This window comes from Mesoplodon densirostris, chromosome 1 (assembly GCF_025265405.1).
Source record: "Mesoplodon densirostris isolate mMesDen1 chromosome 1, mMesDen1 primary haplotype, whole genome shotgun sequence".
Taxonomy (NCBI): domain Eukaryota; kingdom Metazoa; phylum Chordata; class Mammalia; order Artiodactyla; family Ziphiidae; genus Mesoplodon; species Mesoplodon densirostris.
The window spans coordinates 61,574,072-61,601,195 of record NC_082661.1 but is presented as its reverse complement, the minus strand read 5'-3'; the positions used below and the strand labels follow the sequence as shown (position 1 = coordinate 61,601,195).

The window sequence follows — 27,124 nt, the reverse complement described above, 5'->3', positions numbered from 1 at the left end:
TGGTCTTCAATTTCAACATTCCTGAGTAGGGTACACGAGGTTTAAGTCAACAAGAGAATCAAGAGCACATGAATTACTCTCTCTATTCTATCTCTACTGTATCCTATTATTAACATGCCAGTGTCCTCCTTGAGACTAAGCACTATATCTTACTCATTTACCTACTCAGGGATCTACAATGGTACCACAACAAGGTAACTCAATAAATTTCATAAATGATGCTTCACACTTCAAAGGGAATAAAGGGCAGCATTAACAGCTGAGCAATAAGTTAACCTTTTTTGATTTTGGTTTTCTTTTTCTTTTTTTTTTTACAGGACATAGAAAAACAAGAATGAGAAGACATCCCTTTACTCTCTCACACTTTACACAAAAGGTTTCTGAACAGTCACTGAAAGGAATTATTAGAGAAAAATGATTTTTTTTTCTGCAAGTCTTATGAGCTAGTTGGTTCAAAGGCAGAAAAGAATGCAGACTTAGACACTGCTTATGCTGCATTCACTTTGGTTTACTATGTCACTACTGAACACTCACTGCAAAGGATAAATATAAAATCAAGGATCAAATGAGTGGACATGGACTTCCTGAAGCTTCTTTTTATTCCACAGATTTGACTGTCTCAACTGCCCATGTAAAATGAGGAATCTGCCAGATGAGAGGAACATGGAGAACACGTAACCATAGGATCTCTGCCTTTTATAACATTTTAGGGGTTTTTTGCGGGGGGGAGCTAAGGGATAGCTGCACCCCAGTTATACTTCCAAGTTTCATTTCTTAAAGCCTACCTGAGGCCTTACCTAAAGTCACGGTCTACCACAGCTTAATGAAGCTATTTAATCCTTTTGCCCTTCCTTACCCTTCCTGCTTCTCCTGTTTTTTTGCCTCTTTAAAGCCATGATCTGACCATGGTATTTGTGAATCTCCTAGCCTTGTTAAAGCCAAAGTCCAACTCCCCTGTGACTACAACTTTCCCTGTTAGGCTTTTTAGCAATTAAATGTTCTTTCTAAATTCAGCTCATCAATTTTGGACTTTGGAATAATCAGTCTCTAAAGTACGCCTTTAGAGCAGAGTTCTTCAAATTCTGTTGGATATTCACTCATCAACTAACAAAACTGAGAATGCTGCACGTTAAAAATAGGTGTATTTTTCATTTTTATTATCTATTTTTATTTTATCTGTTGTATCTATTTTTTATTATCTATTTCATTTGTATTATCTATTTTTCAGACTTAATTCAGATAAAACTACATAGTAGAATATGTATATCCATTTAACTGGCCATATAAACTATAATATATCACAACACTCAGAATGCAAAAACCAAAGAATAAGGGCTCCATTATCAATCCCTCTTTGTCCAAGGGACCGAACTCTCACTCTTCTCCCAAAACACTAGGTCTCCTTTATATGACAAGGGACTTCTGATATAAAGCCCAAGTAAGGGTGCCACTGTTAGTCCATCTGTCAAAGATTAGTAACAGTTAATTTATTTATTTTTATTATGTTTTAAAAAATATTTTAAATTTTAAAGTAATTTTAGACTACAGAAAAGTTTCAAACGCAGTACAAAGATTTCCTGTATTTTCTTTTCCCAGTTTTTTCTTAATGTTAACTTCCTATATAACCGATTATCAAAACCCAGAAATTAACATCAGTACAATACTATTAACTAAACTGTAGATTTTATTTGGAATTTAACAGTTTTCCCACTAATGTCCTTTTTCTGTTCTAAAATCCAATCCAGGATCTCACATTGCATTTAATTGTCATGTTTCTCCTTAGTCTCATCCAATCAATGAAAGTTCCTCAGTCTTTCCTTTCATTAGATATTAGATGATATTAGATGATATTAGACATTTTGGATGAGTACCAAACAGTTATTTGGGAGAATGTTCCTCAGTATATCTGATGCTTTCTCATGATTAGTTCAAAGTTATGCATTTTGGGCGAGAATACTACAGAAGTGATGTGCATTTCTCAGTGCACCATATCAGTGTACCAATAAGACTGGATATTTGTTACTACTGGTGATGCTACCCTGTATCACTTGGTTAAGTTGGTGTCTGCTCAGTTTCTCGACTGCAGAGCTACTCTTCCTCCTTTGTAATTAATATACTGGGGAAGATACTTTTAGAATATGCACATACTCTGATTCTCATCAAACTTTTGCCCACTGATTTAAGCACTCATTGCTGGATGTAATAATTGTGACTGTGGTGTTCTAAAAGTGATTTTCATTTCTTGCATTCCTTCTACATTTTAAAATTGGAATTCTTCTGTAAGATAGAGCTGTCCCTTCTTCCTTATTTATTTATTTACATCAATATGAAAAAATGGATATTGATTTTATTCTATGGGTTATCTTATTTATTTTTTGGCTCATATTGTTCCAGCTTTGGCCATCAGCAGTTCTTTCAGGTTGGCACCTGCGTCCTACCAATCTACCTTTTTTTGAGACTTCCTTACTTTCTGGAACCACAAAGTGCTCCAAATTCATTTTATACTTTCCCAGCCCCAGCCACGGAAGCAACCACTTCTCCAAGGAGCCTTGGTTCCCTTTATTGGAGAAGTCTTATTTTATCAAGGATGTACATCAATGTAAATAGAATTCCTGCACTCCAGTGGATCACCTTACTTAATCCCTGACTACATGCACACGTGATTTTGGACAGCACCATTTTACAGTACTGGCTCCATGATGGTAATTTTGTTTTTCTTTTTTTTTGGTCTAACAAAATATTCAACAACAATGAAGGAATGTTCTCTATTAATAGTCTAAAACATTTTCAGGGTTAACAAGGATTAAGTTAAAGAAATGCATGTAACAGGAAGAATCACAGACTTGTCAATATTATCCATAGTTTTATCTCTATAACCTTCTAGACACATGTAAGGCCTGCAACTCTGGAACTCCAGTAACTCCAACAAACGACAATGCCAAAGGTACATAAACATACCCTAATCTAGGTAGGCAGTGACCATTACTCCACCAAAGAGTGAGTGTTTCTTTTACAAACAAACCTCAACAACATCAACCAGTACTGCCAGAACAATGAGTGTGCTTTTTAGAAAAACAAAAATGGATAAAAACTCCCATGAAAAAAATTGCCATCATTTAACATGAGCTCACAGATGGTTTTGTAGAACTCTAGAGTATTTTAAGTTGAAAAATGAAGTGTGTGCAAAGTAAATCAGGAGCCACTAGGCCATAACATACCCAAAAGGCTTTGGAGTTCAACTAATACCAGAATATTAGAGCATATGATCAGACTCACTAGAATATTTGGCTATTATCATGGTTCCAGTTGCTCATTAGAGACACTGGTAGCCTAACTTAGTGTATTTAAGACAGAAGCAACCCTGAGGCAGGTCACTTTAACATGTTGCTGGCTTAAATAAAAAATAAATTTTCTTAAATACATATAAAAGTATTTAAACATTTCTAGTTACTATAATGTATACCCTTCATTACCCATATCTAAAGAAGCAAAAAGTAATCTAAAATAATAAATAGCTCCCAAATAATCTATATTTTGCTTTAGAAAATGTGACCTTTCATTACACAAATATATTCATACAAGATTTTCACTCTGTTATTAGTTAATATTTTAAAATTAGTTTTGGTTCTCTGATTAATCAGAACATGAAGGGAATATGAAAAATGGCTAGCAGGATTAGCTAACTTTTCAAACTATCCATGCTGAAATTTTACTTCAAAGTGTCTCACATGATTGTTGAAGGGTGACTGGTGTATATGCCTGTATAATAATTTTTTTCAAATATTCCTTTACCTTTGTTTCACTTCCTTAATGCTACATCGACTAACAATATATCAACGCACTTCAGCAAAAATTTTCCCATTTTATCAACTAAGAAACCAAAGCAAAAAAGTGACTTTTTATTTGTATAAAATAAACACAAAGAACGTTATAATTTGTATTCTGTTTACCTGACAATTCTACTCCCCCAAAGTACCTGAAGAGTACTATTGATATATTTACTGCTGACAGTTCTTAAGTATTACTACTCACTTTTGAGACTGTATGATGCCTTACACTCTGATGTTAGTTATTAATTCATGGGCTCCTGAGGACAATCTTCTTAATGATTACAAGACTTAACTTGAGAACTAAACCCTATGTGATCTTCTTTTTTGATTTAGTGTGATTCCAAGTAACTGATGATAATGATAATAACAGTAGCAGCAGTTTTAGATTACTGAGTACTTACATTATCTCTTCTTCCCACCCCTCCCCAACTTTATTGAGGTATAATTGGTACACAAGAAAAACTGCACATAAATAATGTATACAATTTGGTCAGTTTGGATGCATTATCTCTTCTAATCATCACAATAATCCTCTTAAAAATGCCACAATTATTCCCATTATATAGAAATGGAAACTAGTCTTAAGGAGGTTAAAAAGTTTGCCTAAGGTCATGCAAGGCTGAGTAAGTAGTAGAACCAGGACTAGAACCCAGGTCTAATCCAAAATCTGACCTCTTAACTACTATGACATACTATGAGTAGAGCAAGTCATTTATATGCTGGTACCTAGATTTCTCGTACACTCAAAAGCAAAAAAAAAAAAAAAAAAAAAAATAGTGTAATCCACCATAGGGCTACTCTTCACTGGATGCCTAGTGTACATATGGCACTAAGCTGCATGTTTCATTTATATTATATTGATCTTCAAAATAATATCACCAAGTTAAGTATCTTGCCCAATATCCAGCTTTTTAATTAAAAAACAAACAAAACAGCAAGCAACCCATCTAGGTTTGACTCCATAGCCCATATTCTTTTTTCCACCAGAAGCTACTACTGAACACACAGCACATCTATCAAACTAAAATCTAAACCAGTACCTTTTGTTTCAATAAAACTATTTTTTGGTGGGTGAGGGTAGACAACAGAGTATAAGCACCCACAATTATTATGCCTCTTGCGCATATGAGAAAACTGTCACATAAAAGGGTAAGTAGTTTATCAGAACTATATAACTAATGTATGGGCAAGATTTGAATCCATATGTTTCATGGTAAAACTTATGCTTTGCCCTTTCTACTGAAGATAGAAACATTTTAGACGACTTCACTCAAAACACTTTAAGGGGAAAAACACATAGAACAGTCTGAGCAGTCTGTGAATATAATGGACAACTAGCCAACAGCAAATAGTAAATTGTAACTGACAGTTCATAATTACATGTAAATTTAAAATGGTGAGATGGTAATTTATAAAACTAATTTATCACATTTCACAAGTACAGTATTTGATCAAACCCTCTGCTAGAATCCTAGACTCCTTATATCTTTATAAGAGAAATTCAGAAAGAATTAATCAGCCACTGAGGTTCCAAAGTGCCAGAAAGAATAAGTAATTATTCAAAAGAGAATTATAACTATATCATATTAAATGAGATAGGAGAGTTCATGTGTTAGAGCATATTTAACAAAGTGCTATTTCTACAAAAATTGCACTAAAAAAAGATCTTTATGTGAGATTAAGAAACTGAAAATATAGACTCAAAATTATGGCAAGACAGAACTTCAACCTTTTATTAAAAAGTTGAGGTGGTAGATTGATTCAGTGGCTGGCTTATAACTCAGGTGTTTTTTACACTATAGTTTATCATCCACAAAACCACAGTATATGAAGAAAATTGTCTGGAAAAAACAAAACAAAACAGCTGACTAGTAACATACCTCTCCCTCTCCCTTATTATTTCAGTTCAGGACACATGAACTATTTCAGTCTTTAGCTAATGTTCTTGGCCATTAAGTTTTCTTTCTTTCCTCAAAAGGTCCTGATCTTGAGATTCTAATACCACCCAATTCAGTATATTGGGCTGTCTTAAATTTGCAGGCAGACTACAATCAGGTTTAAAGTTTTACAGCTAAAATACCAAGAGGAAACATACTTTCAAGAATTCTGGATTAGAGTTTTTAGAAGTATTATTTACAATGACAATGAAAACTTTCTATATGCATGCTTTAAAAGTACATCTTAAAAAGAAACTAAGCAAAAGAATAGTCACAGTAGTTTTTACTCTAAAGTCATCTAACAACCTGCTGTTTTTAGGTATATAATAAGACATAACCACTGTTTTAAAAGCATACAAACTAGGGCTTCCCTGGTGGTGCAGTGGTTGAGAGTCCGCCCGCCGATGCAGGGGACACGGGTTCGTGCCCCGGTCCGGGAGGATCCCATATGCTGTGGAGCGGCTGGGCCCGTGAGCCATGGCCGCTGAGGCTGCGCGTCCGGAGCCTGTGCTCCACAACGGGAGAGGCCACAACAGTGAGAGGCCCGCGTACCGCCAAAAAAAAAAAAAAAAAAAAAAAAAAAGCATACAAACTAACAAATATTGTGGTTTAATTTAAAAAATTTAAAATAACATGAAGAAATTGAAACTTAGTGACAAAATTTAAAAAGAAAAAATCAGAGAAAAGCAGACCTCTAAGAAATGAAGGCTTTCCAAGACGTTTTTAAAAAACACAAACCCTTATTTTCACAGCATCGAACAAACACACACAACTTGCGGCAGGAGGACTGAATGAAACATATAAACCATCAGTTCTCATTAAAAAAAAAAAAAAAAATACCCCTCATCTTAGAAACATAGTATTTCATAGAGCAAAATTTTAAGACACCTTAATATATAGCAACTGAGAGCAGGAACCTGTTTTTGCCTTGTCTTTTGAGCAGGCTTCTCCTGTGTTTCCTTGGCCCCTTGCCAACACCCCTGAACCACACTGCTGTATGGTACCCTAAAATTTGTTCAGCAGCTGAGCCATGTTATTCCACCACACACACATGTAGGCAGTGTTCTCACTTTAACCCTAAAATGCATAATTATATATAAATTGAGCAGCAAATACATATTACATGTATATTACATGTTGAAGAGTATCTTCTATGATTTTGATTTACATCTTTGACCAAAACTCTCTTCAAAAAACTAAGAAATGTTTATAAGGAATTGGAAAGATAAAAATTATTAAGATAGTCTTTGCCTCCAAGGAGTTCAAAATCTACTAAAATCAATACTCTTAGAGGGATATGATGGAATAATACTTAAAATTGACAAAGAAGGTAGAAATCGTTTCACAGAATCAAAATTATCCTTAAAAATCTCTTAAATAGGGCTTCCCTGGTGGCGCAGTGGTTGAGAGTCCGCCTGCCGATGCAGGGGACACGGGTTCGTGCCCCGATCCCGGAAGATCCCACATGCCGCGGAGCGGCTGGGCCCGCGAGCCATGGCCGCGGAGCCTGTGTGTCCGGAGCCTGTGCTCCGCAACGGGAGAGGCCACAGCAGTGAGAGGCCCGCGTACAGCAAAAAAAAAAAAAAAAAAAAAAATCTCTTAAATAGCCCACCAGTACAGTGTATACTTATGGTCTGCAGTCTCATACATCATATGTATTATGAAACACACATTTTTTAACATGAGAATCATGCTCTATTTGCAGAGATGCTTTAAAGGTGTGTAGAAACTGAGAGCTATTAAAAAAACAGAATATTTGCTTATCTCCCATCTCATGGCCCCTATGGGGGGACCAAGGGACGCCACAGGTATTCTGACAAAGTAGAACAGTGGACAGATATCCACATGACACAGATTTTTATTTTTCACACTTGGCATGAAATATCTGCTGTGGGATGCTGATGCATTTGACAACTTCTAGAAGTAGGACTTATGAAAGTGTTTTGATAAAAAGATACTCTCAGTCAATCAGGCTTGGGAAAAAGTATCACAATAAACAATGAATGGAGTATGAACAAACCTAGCATATTCTTCTGTTAACTTCAAGGAGTTAAAAGAAATGTTGACTGTAAAGCAAAAAGTCTTACATCTTGCTAAGGAGGCTGGGTTTAATGAAGTGGACCATGGAAATGTAAACTGTTAACATAACACAGTGAAGAGTTTATTAGAAAATCCTTCAACTTGATGCTCATCATTTGTCAGGCAAAGATAAAGGAGTCACAAATACTTGACACCAAATCTTTAAAAAAAATTTCAGATCATGCAGATAAAATGTTTGTTCACACAAGTCAGTCTGATCATGATATGAGAAGACTCCACACATTAAAGGGTGAACAGGAGCTGAAAAACTACAAGTGACGGGAACTTAAATAGTTCATCCATTTTTAAAAGAAGTTTTTAAAAAAATCCCAGTGCCTGTTCTGTAGCTTCAGCTGATGGTTCAGATAAACTAGTTCCATGGATTCAGACACGGATGAACCTTAGGCATTTAATTCACCTGTTCAATACTTCACCAGCTCACTCTGACTTAATACTACTCATCACCAAACAGCAACAGGAACTAAGCCTCCATTTCTTTTATTACCATCAAACTTCATGCAGGCAACTCTTTAATCCATTAAACATCTTAAAAACGCTTTTCTGGGCTTCCCTGGTGGCGCAGTGGTTGAGAGTCCGCCTGCCGATGCAGGAGACGCCGGTTCGTGCCCTGGTCCGGAGGATCCCACGTGCCGCGGAGCGGTTGGGCCTGTGGGCCATGGCCGCTGGGCCTGCGCGTCCGGAGCCTGTGCTCCGCAGCAGGAGAGGCCACAGCAGTGAGAGGCCCGCGTACCGCAAAAAAAAAAAAAAAAAAAAAAAAAAAAGCTTTTTTGATTATTTTACTAAGTACTATTAATAATCATTAACTATCTTACATTATTTAATCAGTTGTTTACATTATAGTACATGTTGCTTGGTCAAGTTATTTAACTGTTACTTCTTTGTATGTAAGTAAAGGAACAGAGTTAAATAATCTCCAAATCCCCTATCTGCTTTTAAATGCTATAATTTTAGCTTGGTCTTAAAAGGAAAATAATCTGGGGCTTCCCTGGTGGCGCAGTGGTTGGGAGTCCGCCTGCCGATGCAGGGGACGCGGGTTCGTGCCCTGGTCCGGGAGGATCCCACATGCCGCGGAGCGGCTGGGCCCGTGAGCTGTGGCCGCTGGGCCTGCGCGTCCAGAGCCTGTGCTCCGCAACGGGGGAGGCCACAACAGTGAGAGGCCCACATATCGCAAAAAAAAAAGGAAAATAATCTGTAAAACTGAGGAATGGGAGTGGCGATCACCTCCTACATGCCTGATCTATAATTTTTCAAAACTGATATTAGCTTTAACTCCTGAAATGTATTTCCCCCAGGTTATCTGTAGTTTGAGTTTGATACCCTATTTTTTTCTTTTTAGCATTTGTTCAAATGTTATTTGACTACCCTTTATAAGACTGCAATTCCCACCTCTACCCTGGCATTCCCTAAGCTCCTTTCCCTGCTTTGCCTCCACAGCACCTACATATATATTTATATCCAGCATGTGTGTAAGGTGTGTGTGTCTGTGTGTGCGCGTGCACACATTCACATTCAACCACAAACAGAATTTACTTGCTTACTGTCTGCTTCCCCTCACCAGCACACAGAAGACAGGGATGTTTTCTGCCTTTTTTCCACTAGTATGGTACCTGGCATATAGAAGGAAACTTAGTGGAACTTTGTTGAATGAATTAACTTCTCTAACTATGGATGAGAAATATGTTTTATAAAGGCCAACATGCTAGTCTTGCTCTGGAGAAAGTCATACTCAGGGAAAGAAAGAAGTAAATTAGCAGGATTTTATGAAAGAACACATAGGTGATGACACAGCTGGTGAATTCATGAGTTACTCAAGAAAATCAGGAAAATATTCTAAAAAGATTTTTAAATGATAAATTAATATGAAACAGTTAAATAGCACGTAGTAACTGTCTATTACTTCCACAGAAAAAGTGCTTTTTCCAATTCAGTACTCATTATTTTGAACAGCATATATAGATTACTACATTCATTCACATACAGGCTAATTTCACTACCTGCTGTATTAGAGACAGAGCACAGGGAAGAAATACTACCCAGGGACAGATGGTAATTCAAAAAATAGGGCCCCAAATAGAATTATATCTCTTCTGAGAATTAGGTCTTCCCTCTCACCTAACAGACTACACTTTCTCAACTGAATTAGAATATGCAAAGAAATAATTTAGACAAACTTTTAAAGAATTATATAAAGATAAATGAAAGAACCACTGCTTCTCCAAAATTTAAAGTATGTCCTCAAAATGTTATCAGAGTTGTGTAAAACCATTGAAAGAATAATTCAATGACTAAACATTTCTGAAAGGAATTTAGAATCATTTATATTTTCATTATTTGGGCTGATTCCTAGAACATCTTAGAATATTGGAACTTTCTTATCACATGCAAGGACTCATTAAAAACTTTGCTAAAAGATCTAGCATACTCCAGCTATAAGTAACATTTTTAAAAAACTGGATAGACAATCATGATTTTAAAGCATTACTGTTGATATTTAAAATATTCCTCTTCTACATGCACTCAATTAAGTTATTGAGTTTTAACTGTACTGGGTATAATTCTAGGTGCTGAGGAGATATAGCAAAATAGACAAAATCCCTGTCTTATTGTTCTTATATTCTAGAAGTGGCAGATAACAAAGATATTAAAAGAGGAGGCAGGAAAACAAACAAACAGACAAATGAAAAGGAGAATGATGGGAAAGAGACTGACTGAAAGAATTATCATAAATGGGATGGTTGGGGCAATGAGTGGTCAGGCCAGGGTAATGTTTGGTAATATGAAGGAGTGCAATGCTCAGGTGCAAAACAAGGATACCAGACAGAGGTAACAGCAACAGCAAGTAGGAAGACCCTGAGATGGGAATAAGGTTAGCACATCTGAGGGAAAGCAAAAAGCCAGAGTCTGCAAAAGAATAAACAATAAGAGATGTGGCTAAAGAGGAGGCAGAAGTAGGACATGTAGATTGAATTTTTGATAGATTTTACTCTCAGTGACATGCAAAGCCATTGGAAGCGTTTGGGCAGAGGAATAATGTCCTGGTTTAGGCTTCAGAAATATCATTTTGCCTTCTGTGTAGAAAAAATGAATTGGTAGAGAAGAGAAAAGTAGAAGAGACACCAGTTAGGAGGCTCTTTAAGTAGTATATGTCAGAGATGAAGTGCCTTGGATTAGGATGGCAGCTATGGAAATGGTTTGAAGGTAGAACCAATGGGAGTTGATGATAGGTTGAATGTGGGTATAGAGGATACTGAGGAATCAAGAAAAGCTCCTAGCTTGGGGGCTGACCAACTGGGGTCAAGGGTGATACTTTTTACTAAGATAGGAAAGGCTGAGGCAGGGGAAGGTTTGGGGAGAGTAAAATCATGTGTTCTGTTTTAGATAGGTCATTCTGAGATGCCTATTGAATATTCTACTGAAGAATACCAAGTGGACAGATATAAGAGAATAAAACTAGAGAAAAGATTAGGATTAGATATAATCCTATAATATTCAGGTGTCATCAACACATACATTGTAATTAAACCCACTGGATGAAATGATGCCATCAAGTAAGAGAAGGCATATTGAGAAGAAAAGACAACTGAGGACTAACTCCTAGGCTCTTCAATATTTAAAGGTAAAAAAAAGACAAAAAGCAGCAAGGAGCATGTGAAAGAAGTAATCTGTAAGACGGGGGAAAAATTAAAAGAATATGATTTCCTAGAAACCAGGATTAAGGAAGTGATCATCCCTATCAAATGATGTTGAAAAGCTGAATAAGGTGAGAACTGATAACTTTCCTCTGAATAGTACAAGATGGAATTACCAATGAAACTGATAAAACAATTTCAGTGGAGTAGTAGAAAAGAAAGTCTAATTGGGATGGGTTGAAAAGAAAAGGGGAGTTGAGAAGTGAAGGTGGTAAAAGTACAGAAAATAAATATCTACTACGTGTCAGATGCTTGAGATATCTCAGCAGGCAAAAATACAAAAATCTAATTCTTCATAGTGCTTATATTCTAGCAAAAGGAATAAGACAATGAACAATAAATATAAAAGAAATAAGTAAATTATATAATATGTAGAAGGTGATTGTGCTACAAAAAGGAAGCATAATTTTTTGTTGTGAACTTTTGAGGAGAAGGATATAAAATAACCACCTGTAACAGAGGAAAGGGACTAGGTGAGACTTAGAAAGTCAGCATAATACGGTGTTTTATTTTAGTCAAGTTCAGCTGTTCCAGGGTAAGTGTGTAAGATATTGAGAATAGGGTTAAAACACAGAGAAGGCTCTGACAAGCAAATATGACAAAGGAAAAGAGAAGCAAGGGAATTAAATTTTTACAGAAAGATGATTACAGCGATTGAGCGCAGTATCTGAGCTGAGTAAGGAGAGACGTGAAGTCGTAAGACAATAACAGTGAGAAGTGGTATGGTCAATAGATAGGGGGTTGCAAGGAGGTTAAAAAAAAATACTGGGATGACTACTGAAATAAAATGATAGTAGAAATAGGGATGGTTGAAATTATATTTGTGAGGTGGCAAAGGTCTAGGGATGATCATGGGAAAGGTGGTTGGAGTGGGATGGAGGAAAAGATCATTGGAAATGAAGAGGTCAAGTAACTGAGAGGCCAGAATGTAGAACGTAACAGCTACATAGAACTTGAAGTCACCAAGAACTAAGATGGGAGGAAGAAAGTGAAAAGGCTGGTAGAGGTGTGCAACATGATAATATGGATGGAATATTTAGATATTCCAAACAAGCTCAGGGTTTGGAGTGAGGATGGCAAATAAATGATTGGAAAGCAGCTATAAAGATCTCAGAAGTTGCTTGTTAATTTTATCACCCCCATATTACATAAAGCAAGGAATTAAAAACATCCAGCAAGGGAAAGGTCTACAAAAGCATTTTTTATGAATATATAGGTTTCACTTAAAGCAATAAAGTAAAGGGAACATTAAGAGAAAAGACTGAGGATATAGGGGATTGCTGATGAAAGACCACAAGTTCCAGAAGACACAGTGGAAAAAATTGGGGTGCTTGTAAAGGTGTAAATGACTGGGTCAAATTAGAGATTAAAAAAGACAAAAGGAGATAAGAATCCATGTGACGATGAATGAATGACCTGATAGTCGGCCTTTAATTCCTGCTATGGATGGTGTTGCAGGCAGAAAGGTGATTTTAACAGAAATGCTTAAAATCTTAAATACAGTTATAATTTTAAGTGTGTTCTTAGAATTTTATTCATATCCTCTACATGGCAAAATAAGAAAAATCTTTTCAAGAACACCTCTGGATTGTGGCTCATAATGGTATGTGGATTATTTTATGACACTAACATACAGTTCCCTGAGAGTTCTAAAAAGGCAGCCCACATATAAAGAGAAAGTCAATGTATGACCACGTGTTACCACAAAGGCACATTTGTATAAGAAACGCTTAGGGCCTGAATGAATCAGGTCAAATTTACATAGTCACTCAAGGATACCTGCATTTAGAGAAAAGCAATCTAAAAGATTAACACTCCTGTTTCTAAGAAGTCAAATGTTTTAGTATCAGTCATAATCCAATTAATTAATAAGCAGTATTAATATTTATTTCATGCAATATTATACAGCTTAAAAATTAAAAGTTTAAAATGAAAAGGATCTGTGTTCAAAAAAGGCATGAAAAACTTTATATAAAACCTAGCTAACAATTAATTTAAGGGGGAAAGGTTGGTTAATAGCAGCTTTCAACTATGTATCAAGGTCTTCGAAAACAAAAGGCCAGAATAGTAGTTACATGAATGCTCAATGTGTGTGGGGGGTAAAAGATAAAGTAGGAAAAACATTATATTTTGATGAAGGAAGGCTTTATTTTGTTATATACACTTAGCAGTATGATTCATTCAGCTACAGTGTGCATACTATCTGTCCAATTTAGTCAAACAGCCTTCTTTAACTGAAAAATAAAAGATGAGATATCTTCCTGAATCGTAAGCCAGTGATTTAAAACTGCTTCAGGCGATCAGAGGATGTGAAGCCAAAGTCAAAATAGTTTAGTTCATATCCTATGGGGACATCTTCAGAAAAGGCATTTTATATCTATATGCCTATGTTTACCCACATTTCAAAACAAATAAACTGACTGATATTCAGGCTATACACAGTAATAAACTTAAGTACAAAGTAGGAAAAGAGAAACAATATATACACACTAAATAATTTTCTTCTTCAAATAAAACAAATAAGTACTAATACCACTGAATATGTAGAGAAACTGGAAGATATATGGACAGTTTATCTTAGTACTCATTCATTCATTCATTCAAAAATATTTATTGAAGTTCTAAGATGTGACAAGGACTATTCCAGATACTGAGGATTCTGCAATTAACAAAACAGAAGCCCCTACTATCATGGAGGTTTCATTCTACTCTAGCACTCTAGACAATTGTCTAGGTTAACCTCTAGAAGGAACTCAATTTTGAAACATTTCTAAAGTAAAGAATATACAAAATTAGTTAAAAGTTCACCTCTGCACTAAAATATCCACTCCCCTGACTGTACTTACTCAACCCTACAAGAGTGTTTTTGACTGGCTTCTAATTATACGGGATAGTCCAAACTATATTTAGATTAAGTAATAAGTTTTATCCAATTATTAAATACTATAAGGGAACTAATCACTAAAGCTGTTCATGTTCATATAAAGCAAAGATGGAATGCTCTGTATGTCTCATAGGTCCTCTCTAGCCTGCTTAATTCAATTAAAATAATCCTAATTCTAGGCTGCTAAGTAGTAGAGAACAGGAACGATTTTCTACTTAATACTTAGAATCTAAGTGTTCCTCACATAGAACATCTTTGACCTTTTTAAATTTCTTCCAAGGATTCAAACGTTCACAACACAAAACTTCTCTGAGCTTCATTATCTCTGTCTGTTAAAATGATAACAAGAGTACCTATCTCTTAACAGTGTTTTGGGATTAAATGAGGTAAGTCACAAAACGGGCTTAGTGTTCAATCATAATTGATGACATCAACCATCTTAATTATCCTAAGTGTGAGTTCTCAATAATAGCAGCTTACATCATCAACTTCCATAAAACTATAGTTAAGAAAGATAATAAACAAGCTACAATAGGGATATTAAAAGATTTCTCTATGTTTTGGCAAGATGATCACATGCTTATGCTCCTCAAACTAAGCAGATTTAAAGTATCAGTAATACTAATGTTATTAATATGCAGCATTCCTAAAAATGACCGAGTTTGAGAAATTTTCAGGAATCAAATAAAAACTTCACTAACAAGATGCTTTATTAGCATTTTATTTGCTTCCGAAGACTCAGAAATATTTCCTATCTTTAAAAACACAGTTTTTGCCTTTTATTTCAAAGTAAAGTTAAAAGAACTTACTAAATAAATAAACAAATATACAAACAAAGGAGTTAAGACCATTTAAAAGATACTGTTATTATCTTCTAGTCTCATCCTGGTCAGACCATATTGGAAATCTCGAAAATGATTTCATTCAAAGAAATTAAAAACAAACAACAGAAACAAACCCAAGTAAACAAGTAGAAAAGTCCTTATGTTTAATTAAATCTGGAAAGTGATGATGGACTACAAATAAAGAAATTAACAAAGACAAAAATACTGAAGACCTGAAGTAAAGCAAAAATACTACTAATAAGAATCTTTCATTTAAAAACTCTGTGATCCTTCAAAGATCTTGAAGAAAACCAAAAAAATCCCCAAATGGAGAGGTCACTAAATATCCATGAACACTCACCCAACCATTGGTAGGAGACCTCTTGGAGACCCAGATGCTTGAATCAGCTGAAATAGTACCAAGTTTTTACTGATTACTCTTAACAGGGCAATGGAGCACAGGCTAACTCCATACTATCAAATACTAAAAGTCATTATTATTGATTAATTTCTACCTACTACCATTACAAATTATTCAAAGGAGGAGGCGACTGAGTAAGTTCTAAGGTAAGTGAAACTTACTGCATGCATGTGTGTAAATGCATACATTTTCTCCAGCTCTCTTCGTGATGTAAGTCTGATAACATAATTCTTATAAATGTAAATGTACAGGCAGAATAAAATTTTCTGTTAATATAAAATTCTTAAAGAAATCATGTAAATAATTTTTATATTGGTTCATAAAGAAAATTTTAAGAAAACAATTTGTTTTTTAAAGATACTGCAAAATTTCTCAATTCTAAGTACTTTGGTAACACACAGGAAAAGATTTTCAGTCCCCTGCACTTAAAAAAATATATAGTTCTTAACTTTAGGCCTTTTAATATACTAATGGTTCTTCTCATCAGAGGATTTTCATATTTCAACACATAACAGAACTTGTAACAGTAAGACTAAACAAAAGCTTCCTTTCTCAAAGGTGAGGACTATATTCAACATTATAGATCAAAACCTGTAAGTTATCTATTTAACAGAAAATATCTGATGTTACCTAATTCAAAAGAGGAGTAAAAGCACTATCAATACTTAGATGAAAATACAATAATGTTTTCCTCAATCTCAGGAAGCTGGGAGGTACAGTGATCCTCCCACCACCACCCTTCATTCCCCCGCACCATGACTTATTCCAAAGGTCTATGTGATAAAAATTAAGACACTCTACTACTGCGCAAATGGCCAAGAACAAAAAATGGAAGGGTCTATATTTCTGTATTTTTCTCAAGTAACTTAAGATATAAAAGTAACTTCTGCCTGATACATGTGTATCAAGCAAGAAAACAAGTGAAAACAGCCCTCATTTGGATTAAATGTTTAGACAGACAGGAAGCAAAGAACAACACTGACATTGTAATGTCAAGTAAGCACATTCAAGCTATCAAAGAAACACTGAAATCTCAAACCAGCAAATATACTACCAACCTGGCTGATAAATGATTTAACTGTTACATTTCTAAAAACAGCTTTGCAATATATTATATCTATCACTTATTGAATACGAAAGAACTTTTGAAGTCAGAAACAAAATAAGGAAGACCAGAAGTATATAAAATTTTCTTCTGCCTATTGTAGATTAAGAAAATAAAGTCAGGGAGAGATTTGAGAATAGAATGGTGAAAAGGAAAGCCTAATAGAAGACTAGCTCTACAGTGATTGCAGATCCTAATGTCCCTAAGAATATGAAGAAAAACTAAGGACAAAGAAGGAAATAATCAAGAATGGAGTAGAGACTGACATATTAAAAACTTGTGTGAGAGAAAAATTCAAACATTTTAGATGTCTATTGCAAATTTTAAATGACAAAGTGTATCAATATTACCTTTCTTTCGAAAGAGTGCATTTAGGTAATTTTCTGCTTGGCATTCAATCTTTTCAGTGTTGGACTGGCCCTGAGATGATAGTTCCTCTGTTGGTGTCGACTGTGAAGAATCAAGAGATGGTATACAATCCTAAAATTAGAAGAAAACAACATAAAAAAAATCATTTTTTATTTAAACATGGGACTCCATTTAAAATGGCAAAAAAAATCTCTAAATGTTTATTTTTTTATCTTTTAAATATATCAAATTATATACAGAACATAAAATTTGAGAAAGGAGTCAGGAAAAAAGAAATTTATCTTTGACAGAGGGACAAACTAGCCTTATTCCTTAGCAAAACTATTGTCAAAAAGGGGGTGGGGGGCAGGTAAAATATATTGTTAAATAAATTCACTATATAGCATGCCAGTAATGAGAGTTTTAAGAACAAAGCAGATATGTTTATCCACTAATCTGACCAAAATGGGTACAAGTTCTCAAATTCCCATTTCTTCTCAGCCCTTCCCACAACAGTACATAAAGAATTAGGACTTCCCACCATGCAAGAAGATGCTGCTTGTCTAGTTTATGCCCTGTTTACAGAAGAAACTAATAATTAATCATTTCACAGGAGATAATTATGATATCCAAAAGACTTCATGAGAAAGTAAAAGGCTAAAACGTAGTACTACATTATCCTCCAACCACTGATTCCTAAGAAATCAGACTACAGGGTGGTCTCAGACCAAACTAGGCTCACCCGTGTCCACCTAAATACAAAACAGATCTGAACTGAACTTTATGAGTCAAAGAGCTTTAAGAAAGAAATGTGAAATAAGCAAAAAAGATGAGAATGTTGGGATTTTTACCTGCAAGTTAAGCTAAATGTTAGACTTCTAACATAAGACTTTAAAATATTCTTCTCATTACCAAAATCAAGTATTTAAACTTCACTGTAAGTCACAAATTTTCAGAACAAATTAAGTTTAAAAAATTGTGTTACAATTGTGCAATTAGTTTAGAAATAATTTCACAGCACTAAAACTTACACTGACTGCTTCTCTCTGTAGGTTACAAAATGAACATTTTTCATCCATAGACCAGTCAGTCAGCTCTTCTGGTTCACAGTCTTCAAAAGAGGGAAAAATATTGATTAAATACACTAACTTTATTAAAACAAATAAAATTACCACTCGCCATAGCAATGGCTCATATAAAAAAGCTAGCTACCAATGTAAGGGGAAAAGGCCCCCCCAAAATTAAACTGGTGACATCTAGAAAGAAATACGGAGAGTAATTTTGCACTATTATTGGACAAAGTAGCAAGAACAATGAGCTGGCTATAAATTAATTTTCCAACAATAGAATTTTAAGTATCATCTAGCCTTCTGAAAGATTCAATTTATCACTGTCTATTAATTTTTATTTTCACTATGAAAGAAGTCAGAAAAAACAGGGAGATACGGGGATAAAGGAATAAATTTTGCACATCATGAAAGACAACATAAAACAGAGAAATGGAACAAAGCACCAGAAAAGCCTACAGATTTGAGAATATGGAATGCTATCCAAGAAAAAAGTAGAAATCCACTGCTAAGAAGTCAGATCAGATTTTCATTACGTGCTAAAGGCTTTGTTGCAAGAGTTAGAGCAAAAAGCAAGTAAACAAGTTATATTATTCAATACAAAACATGGATTTTTTTCACAAGAATGTTCCTTATAATTCAACTGTTGTAATATATTAGCGAGTTCATGGAAAACATTTTCTAATGAAGGAATTTTATGAAGATATAATAATATTGCCATCCTAACTGTACTTGGTTTAGACAGTGATTTTTCAAACTTACTCCTTGCAACAGAAATTCCCTCCAATTTATTTTCCCAAATAAATTCATACACAGAACCTCAAATACATAAACCATTATCATCTGAGGCAGCTACACTGGAACTAATTTGAAAAGCACTGGTATACCACAGTAATTTCTCTTATACTTTTGAAATACATAATGAAATTGAATACATGTTTTCTGCTAAACTACACAGGAAATAAACTCATCCTCCTGGAATGATAATGAATAAATACTACTTAGGTTTAGCCCCTGGGATACTCTTGCATTAATCCAGATATATAGGTCAGAATAGAAGATAATATAATTTGCTGGAATATAAAGAGTATAGTGATAGCTTCCTTTGATTTTGGCAGTGCTCCAGAAATATTCCTTTTATTTATTTAAGCTTGGAAAGAGGAGGGAATGGGAATATAAGATCCAGTATGGAGTAATGGAAAGATGATTGGATTTGAAGTCTCCAAAAATCTGGAATGGAACTTATTATTTGTAGCCTTGCCAAGCCACAAAGGTTTTGTTTTAATTTCCACATCTGTAAAATAAGGATCCCATCACCTAACTTATTTGTGATCAAATTTTAAAAATATGAAAATACTTTATAAACTACAAAACATCATGCAGAGGTGAATTATTAACGAGGTAGAGTCGCTAGTCATTATTTTTTAAATCCTGTACTATCACACATATATTTAATAAGGTTAGCTTGCAGAAGACAAGTTTTAATTGAATATCTGCTTAAGAAAACTGATCACTTTTTGTAAACAACCTGACAAATGAAAAGGTTTACATAACCTATACAGTTAAAAACCCAGAATTGTAGTTATGCAGGTTCATAATTTTCTCCAACCTTTCACCCAGTCAGTACAACAGAAGCATAGATTCACACTCTTGAATATAGGACTGTGCAGTGTCTCTTACAGAGAGCGAGGCACAGCTTTCTGACCAATGAAATTAATATAGAGGAAGTGAAAGTATACCATTCTAAGCAGAGGCTTTTAAAGGCATGGCAAATTTCCCCAATTCTCTTGAATTTCCACCATCCAACATCAGAAGAACTTGGCCCGTAAAGCCATTAATCCTTCAGTCTGGAACATGGAGTCATGAGGAGATGTTATCCCCATCCACAGCCTAGATTCCAGTGAATAAGGTCACCCATAAACATGCAACAGATTTTGGAGCTGTTTGTTATGTAGCATTACTGTAGCAAAAACTTGACTCATATGCCAAGCATAATATAATTTTGATAGATCAAGGAAATCTTACTGCTTTTAAAAATTATGACCTCATGAATAGGGACTATGAAAGGAATCCAGCATTGGGATTTTTGAAAAATAGCTGGTAGGTCTGGAAAAGGTATTTCTGAAAAATCATTGAAAGGTTTCATTAAGTTTCAGTGATAAATATATTGACTCAAGGGACAACAACTTTGGGTTAATTAAGACAATTACCAGTTGTAAAATAAAATTGGGCATGCTGAGATTATCCTCATTTATTTTAGTTATTTTAGGTGAAGTTCTTCAAGGAAATTCAATTAAAATAAATGCCTACATAGTTAAACAAATGGCAGTGAATAATCAATGATTACATAAATGCCATTAAATGTTACTGGGTTCAGAAATCTATGAATTTACTTAAAAATATTTAGTAATTATTCTTTATATAGCAACTTTCAATTTTTCAGTCCAAATAAATGATGATGGTATACATTTTTTTATATATAGGAAAAGCGATTTTGAAAAATCACCTGGAGGCCAGACTTCTCCCTCTGTCCAGGTTGTCCTTTCAGGTCAAAAAAATTAAATAAGCACTACAACAAAACACATTCATTTTATCTCTCAAACAAAATTTGACAATGATTCAGATATTCATCTCTAAAATAAGCTGTCTCTCATTTTGAAACTTTAATACATGAAGGCATAAGCTCAAAAAGGGTCAAAATATGTACCTTATACAACTAGCCTTATTAATAAAAGGCAATGTCATATATGAAACTGATAGTAAATGAATGATAAAAATCAACCTTTCTACCATATATACATATTCTTGTGGTCAAAGTCTGGCTCCAATCATTCACCTGATTTATCTGGGAAAGATAACAGTCTTTGAAATTAGAGAGCCTTGTAGTGAACCTTGGTCTTTCCACATACTATTGATAGATGTGACCTTGGGCAAGTCACTTTCTCTGAGCTTCAATTTCCTCACTGTACAATGAGGATAATAATAATTGCATCTTAATGCTGTAGTAAAAATTAAATAAGAACATACACAAAACACAGAAGTCCAGTAGATGTTACTTTCATTTTTTTAACTAATCACACTTCTTTTGAATGTTTTTATTCTCTTCAGTACCCTCAAGCCATAGAAAATAAATTTGGAGTTCCTAAAGTTCAATGAAAAGTGAAAAAGAATACTGAAACTAGATTTTTCATTAAGGTCATAAAAAACTGATTATAACTTTGTTAAAAGATACATAACAGTAGGCAATATAATTAAAAAATAATTTTTCATTATGAAACTACATATTAACTATATTGAAAGTACAAAGGAGAAAAGAAAAACTATTCATAATCCCATCATCCAGAGATAACGATTAATAGTTTGCAATATCTCCTTCCAGTTTATATTCTATACCTTTTAAAAAATAATGATAAACCTCTAGCCTGGCCAACGAAGGAAAAAAAGAGAAAATATCAGAAATGAAAGATGGGCCATCACTACTGATCCTATGAACATTAAAAGAGTAACAAAGGAATATTATGGACAACATTAGTTTCCCACAGATTTGGATAAAATGGACAAATTTCTTGAAAGACACAATCTACCAAATCTCACACACAAAAAAATATGTAACCTCAATAGGCATTTATCAAAGAAATTAAATCAATAATTAATAGCCTTCCAAAACAGAAAGCACCAGCCCAAATGGTTTCTCTATAATCTGTTCCAGAAAACAGAAGCAAAGGAAATATTTCCTAACTCATTCTTGACTCCAAAACCTGTCTGAACAGACACCTCACCCAAGACGATATGCAGATAGTAAACAGGCATATGAAAAGGTGCTCAACATTACATGCCATCAGAGAAATGCAAATTACGACAAGATACCACTACACATCTATTAAAATGGTTAAAGTCCAGAACACCGACAACATGAAATGCTTGGTGAGGATGTAGAGCAAAAGGAACCTAAATTCACTGCTGGTGGGAACACAAAATAGTACAGCCGCTGTTGAAGATAGTCTGCTTCTTACAAAGCTAAACAGAGTCTTTCCTTTCCAAAGGATCCAGCAATGGTGCTCCTAGGTATTTAACCAAATGAGTTGAAAATGTATGTTCACACAAAAACTTGCACACATATGTTTATAGCAGGTTTATTCATAATTGCCAAACCTAGGAAGTGACCAGGTCTTTCAAATAGGTGAACAAACTGTAGTCCAACCATATAAGACAGTTTTACTGTTTTATTGAACTTTGCTTTACTGCACTGTGCAGATATTGCATTTTTTTACAAATTGAAGGGTTGTGGCAACACTGTGCTGAGCAAGTCTATCAATGCCATTTTTCCAACAGCGTTTATTCACTTTGTGTCTCTGTGTCACATTTTGGTAATTCTCACATTTCAAACTTTTTCATTATTATATTTGCTATGGTGATCTGTGATCAGTGATCTTTGACATTACTATTATAACTGCTTTGGGGTCCAAGAAGTGTGCCGATATAAGTTGTCAAACTTAATCAATCAATGTTCTATGTGTGTTCTTTTTTTTATTGAAGTAGAGTTGATTTATAATGTTGTGTCAATTTCTGCTGTACAGCAAAGTGGTTCAGTTATACGTATTTATATTCTTTTTAAGATTCTTTTCCATTATGGTTTATCACAAGATACTGAATATAGTTCCCTGGGCTATACAATAGGACCTTGTTGTTTATCCATTCTATATATAGTGGTTTGCATCTGCTAACCCCAAACTCCCAATCCATCCCTCCCCCGCCCACTCCCTCTTGGCAACCACAAGTCTGTTCCCTATGTCTGTGAGTCTGTTTCTATTTCATAGATAAGTTCATTTGTGTCATATTTTAGATTCCACATATAAGTGATATCATATGGTATTTGTCTTTCTCTTTCTGACTTCACTTAGTATGATAATCTCTAAGTCCATCCATGTTGCTGCAAATAGTATTATTTCATTCCTTTTTATGGTTGAGTAATATTCCATTGTGTATATATACCACATCTTCTTTATCCATTTATCTGTCAATGGACATTTAGGTTGCTTCCATGTCTTGGCTATTGTGAATAGTGCTGGTATGAACATTAGGGACGCATGTGCCTTTTTGAATTATAGTTTTGTCTGGATGTATGCCGAGGAGTAGGACTGCAGAATCATATGGCAACTCTATTTTTAGTTTTTAGAGGAACCTCCATACTGTTTTCCATAGTGGCTGTACCAACTTACATCCCCAGCAACAGTACAGGAAGGTTCCCCTTTCTCCACACCCTCTCCAGCCATTTGTTAATTGTAGACTTTTTAATAATGGCCATTCTGACCAGTCTGAGGTGGTGCATAATTATAGTTTTGATTTGTATTTCTCTAATAATTAGTGATGCTGAGCATCTTATCATGTGCCTGTTGGCCATCTGTACGTCTTCTTTGGAGAAATATCTATTTACGTGTTCTACCCAGTTTTCAACTGGGTTTTTTTGTTTTTTTGTTGTTGAGTTATATGTCTGTGTATTGTGGAAATTAAGCCCTTGTCAGTCACATCATTTGCGAATATTTTCTCCCACTCTGTAAGTCGTCTTTTCATTTTGCTTATGGTTCCCTTTGCTGCACAAAAGCTTTTAAGTTTGATTAGGTCTCATTTGCTTATTTTTGCTTTTATTCCTATTGTCTTGGAGACTGACCTAAGAAAACACTGGTAGGATTTAAGTCAGAGAATGTTTTGCCTATATTCTCTTCTAGGAATTTTATGGTGTCATTTCTTATATTTAAGTATTTAAGCCATTTTGAGTTATTTTTGTGTATGGTGTGAGGACGTGTTCTAACTTCATTAATTTGCATGCAGCTGTCCAACGTTCCCAGTACCACTTGCTGAAGAGACAGTCTTTTTTCCATTGTATATTTGTGTGTGTGTTCTGACTGCTCCAACTGGCCTGTCCCCAGCATCTCTCCCTCTTGCTGGGCCTCCCTATTCCCTGAAACACAATATTGAAATTAGGCCAATTAATAACCCTACAGTGGCCTCTAAGTGTTCAAGTGAAAGGAGTAGCAGCAAGTCTCTTGCTTTAAATCAAAAGCTAGAAATGATTAAGCTTAGTGAGGAAAGCATATCAAAAGCTGAGAAAGGCTGAAAGCTAGGCCACTTGTGCCAAACAGTCAAGCTGTGAATGCAAAGGAAAAGTTCTTAAAGGAAATTAAAAGTGAACATATGAATGATAAGAAAGTTTTAGTGGTCTGGATAGCCAGCCACAACATTCCCTTAAGCCACAGCCTAATCCAGAGTAAGGCCCTAATTCTCTTCAATTCAGTGAAAGCTGAGAGAGATGAAGAAGCTGCAGGAGAAAAGTTTGGAGCTAGCAGAGATTGGTTCATGACATTTAAGGAGGGAAGCCATCTCTATAACATAAAAGTGCAAGGTAAAGCAACAGTGCTGATGTAGAAGCTGCAGCAAGTTATCCAGAAGATCTACCTAAGATAATCAATGAAGATGGCCACACTAAACAACAGATTTAAAATTTAGACAAATCAGCCTCATATTGGAAGAAGATGCCATCTGGGACTTCCATAGCTAAAGAGGAGGAGTCAATGACTGGCTTCAGAGCTTCAAAGGACAGACTGACTCTCTTGTTAGGGGCTAATGCAGCTGACAACTTGAAGTTGAAGCCAGTGCTCATTTACCATTCCAAAAGTCCTCATTTACCACATTACCTGTGCTCTATAAATGAGACAACAAAGCCTAGATGACAGCACATCTGTTGACAACATGGTTTACTGAATATTTTAAGCTCACTGTTGAGACCTACTGCTCAGAAAAAAAAAAAAATTCCTTTCAAAATGTGAATGTGACTGCTCGTTGATAGTGCACCTGATCACCTAAGAGCTCTCATGGAGATGTACAACAAGATTCATGTTGTTTTCATGCCTGCCAACACAACATCCACTCTGCAGCCCACTGACCAGGAATCATTAAGAAAAACATTTCATAAGGTTACAGTTGCCATACATAGTGATTCCTCTGATGGATCTGGGCAAAGTAAACTGAAAACCTTCTGGAAAGGATTCACCATTCTAGATGCCATGAAGAACATCCATGATTCATGGGAAGATGTCAAAATACCAACATTAACAGGAGTTTTGAAGCAGCTGATTCCAACCCTCATGGATGACTTTGAAGGGCTCCGGACTTCAGTGGAGGAGGTAACTGCAGATGTGATGGAAATAGCAAGAGAACTGGAATTAGAAATGGAGCCTGATAATGCGACTGAATCATTACAAACTCATGATAAAACTTCAAAGGATGAGGAGCTGCTTCTTATGGATGAGCAAAGAAAGTGGTTTCCTGAGATGGAATCTACTCCTGGTAAGATGCTGGGAAGATTGTTGAAATGACAACAAGGGATTTAGAATATCACATAAAATTAGTTGATAAAGCAATGGCAGGTTTTGAGAGGACTGACTCCAACTGTGAAAGAAGTTCTACTGTGGGTAATATGCTATCAAATAGCACTGAATGCTACAAATTGTTTGTGAAAGGAAGAGTCAATCAGTGTGGCAGACTTCATTGTTGTCTTATTTTAAGAAATCACCACAGCCATCCTAACCTTCAGCAACCAACACCCTGATGAGTCAGCAGCCATAAACATCAATGCAAGACCCTCCACCAGCAAAACAATTACAACTTGCCAAAGGCTCAAGTGATGGTTAGCATTTTTTAGCAATAAAGCCTTTTTTAACTAAGGTACATACATTGTTTTTTAGCATAATGCTATTATTGCACACTTAATAGACTATGGTATAGTGTAAACATAACTGTAGAAACCAAAAAATTTATATGCACTGGGAAACCAAAAATTCATGTGACTCACTCTATTGCGTTATTCTCTTTATTGCAGTGTTCTGGAACTGAACCGCAATACCTCTGAGCTATGCCTGTACACTTGGATAAGTCTCTGTGTACACATTGAGGAAAGCTAATATAACTTATATAACTAACTATAAAATAGTATTCGATTCTCTGGTTTTAATATAAATAATCATCAATTCATTTTAGAAAGCTACTCATTTTTTAATTAATACTAGGGTATGGGTTCCTAGTAGGAAGAGATACTACCTATTCATTTTTCTTTCCTCATTGCTCATCACAGTTCCTAACACAAAATAAGCATTCAAAATATGTCATCCAATAAATCTTATTAAAAAGTAGTTTTGTTTGCTCCATCATCATAGTGTTAACAGTTGGGGGAAAAAAAGGATATTAAGCCAAAAATATTAAATGTTGGTCAGTGGTATAAGTCAGGGATTAGCAAACCTTTACTATAATATAAACAGCCAGAGTGCAAATATTTTAGGTTTTGCAGGATATATGGTCTCTGTCACAACCATTCAACTCTACTGTTGAAGGACAAAAGTAGCCATAGACAATATGTCAACAAATGAGAGGGGCTGTTTCCAATAAAACTGTACTAATCGGGCATTAAATATGGACTTCATATAGTTTTCACATGCCACAAAATATTATATCTTCTTTTGATTTTTTTCAACTATTTAAAAACATAAAAACCATTCTTAGCTCACAGGCCATTCAAAAACAGTCAGTGAGCTGGATTTGGCCACAATGCGATCACTTGCATACCTCTGATATAATTTCTCTTTGAAATGTGGACAGAGCTAGGGAAAAACCAATAAGGATCTATCAGCCACTTTACACCTGCCTACTGTATTCTTTTCATATTTTGTAAATATCCATAGTCAGGGCAAGTAAATCAGATGATCGTACAAATGAAAGAAACTGGTTCCCCAATAAGACATGAGAAAGGATTGACTAAAGCAGAAAACAAGAGTGAATTTCTGCTTAAAAGTCATGTGACAGCAGGAAAAGTGAATTCTGGGTTGGTAGAAGAGAGGCATAGAGTATGGGGAACTTTTCAGGGAGTAC

General features: G+C 35.1%; 1 protein-coding gene across 9 annotated transcripts in view; it reads right to left on the bottom strand.

Annotated features, from left to right (window-relative positions):
* The window catches only part of LCORL (ligand dependent nuclear receptor corepressor like), a 176,001-nt gene that overhangs the window by 94,790 nt on the left and 54,087 nt on the right, over positions 1-27,124 (bottom strand). For 7 of the 9 annotated variants that reach the window (XM_060103767.1, XM_060103717.1, XM_060103778.1 and 4 more), the window contains exons 3-4: positions 18,170-18,249; positions 17,141-17,270 (exon numbers count right to left, since the gene is read on the bottom strand). In XM_060103767.1, coding sequence (XP_059959750.1) covers positions 17,141-17,270; positions 18,170-18,249 — 210 coding nt within the window. Of the gene's footprint in view, positions 1-17,140; positions 17,271-18,169; positions 18,250-20,711; positions 20,775-25,253; positions 25,322-27,124 lie in introns of those variants that run through there. The other 2 variants (XM_060103760.1, XM_060103752.1) reach the window with 2 other exon arrangements.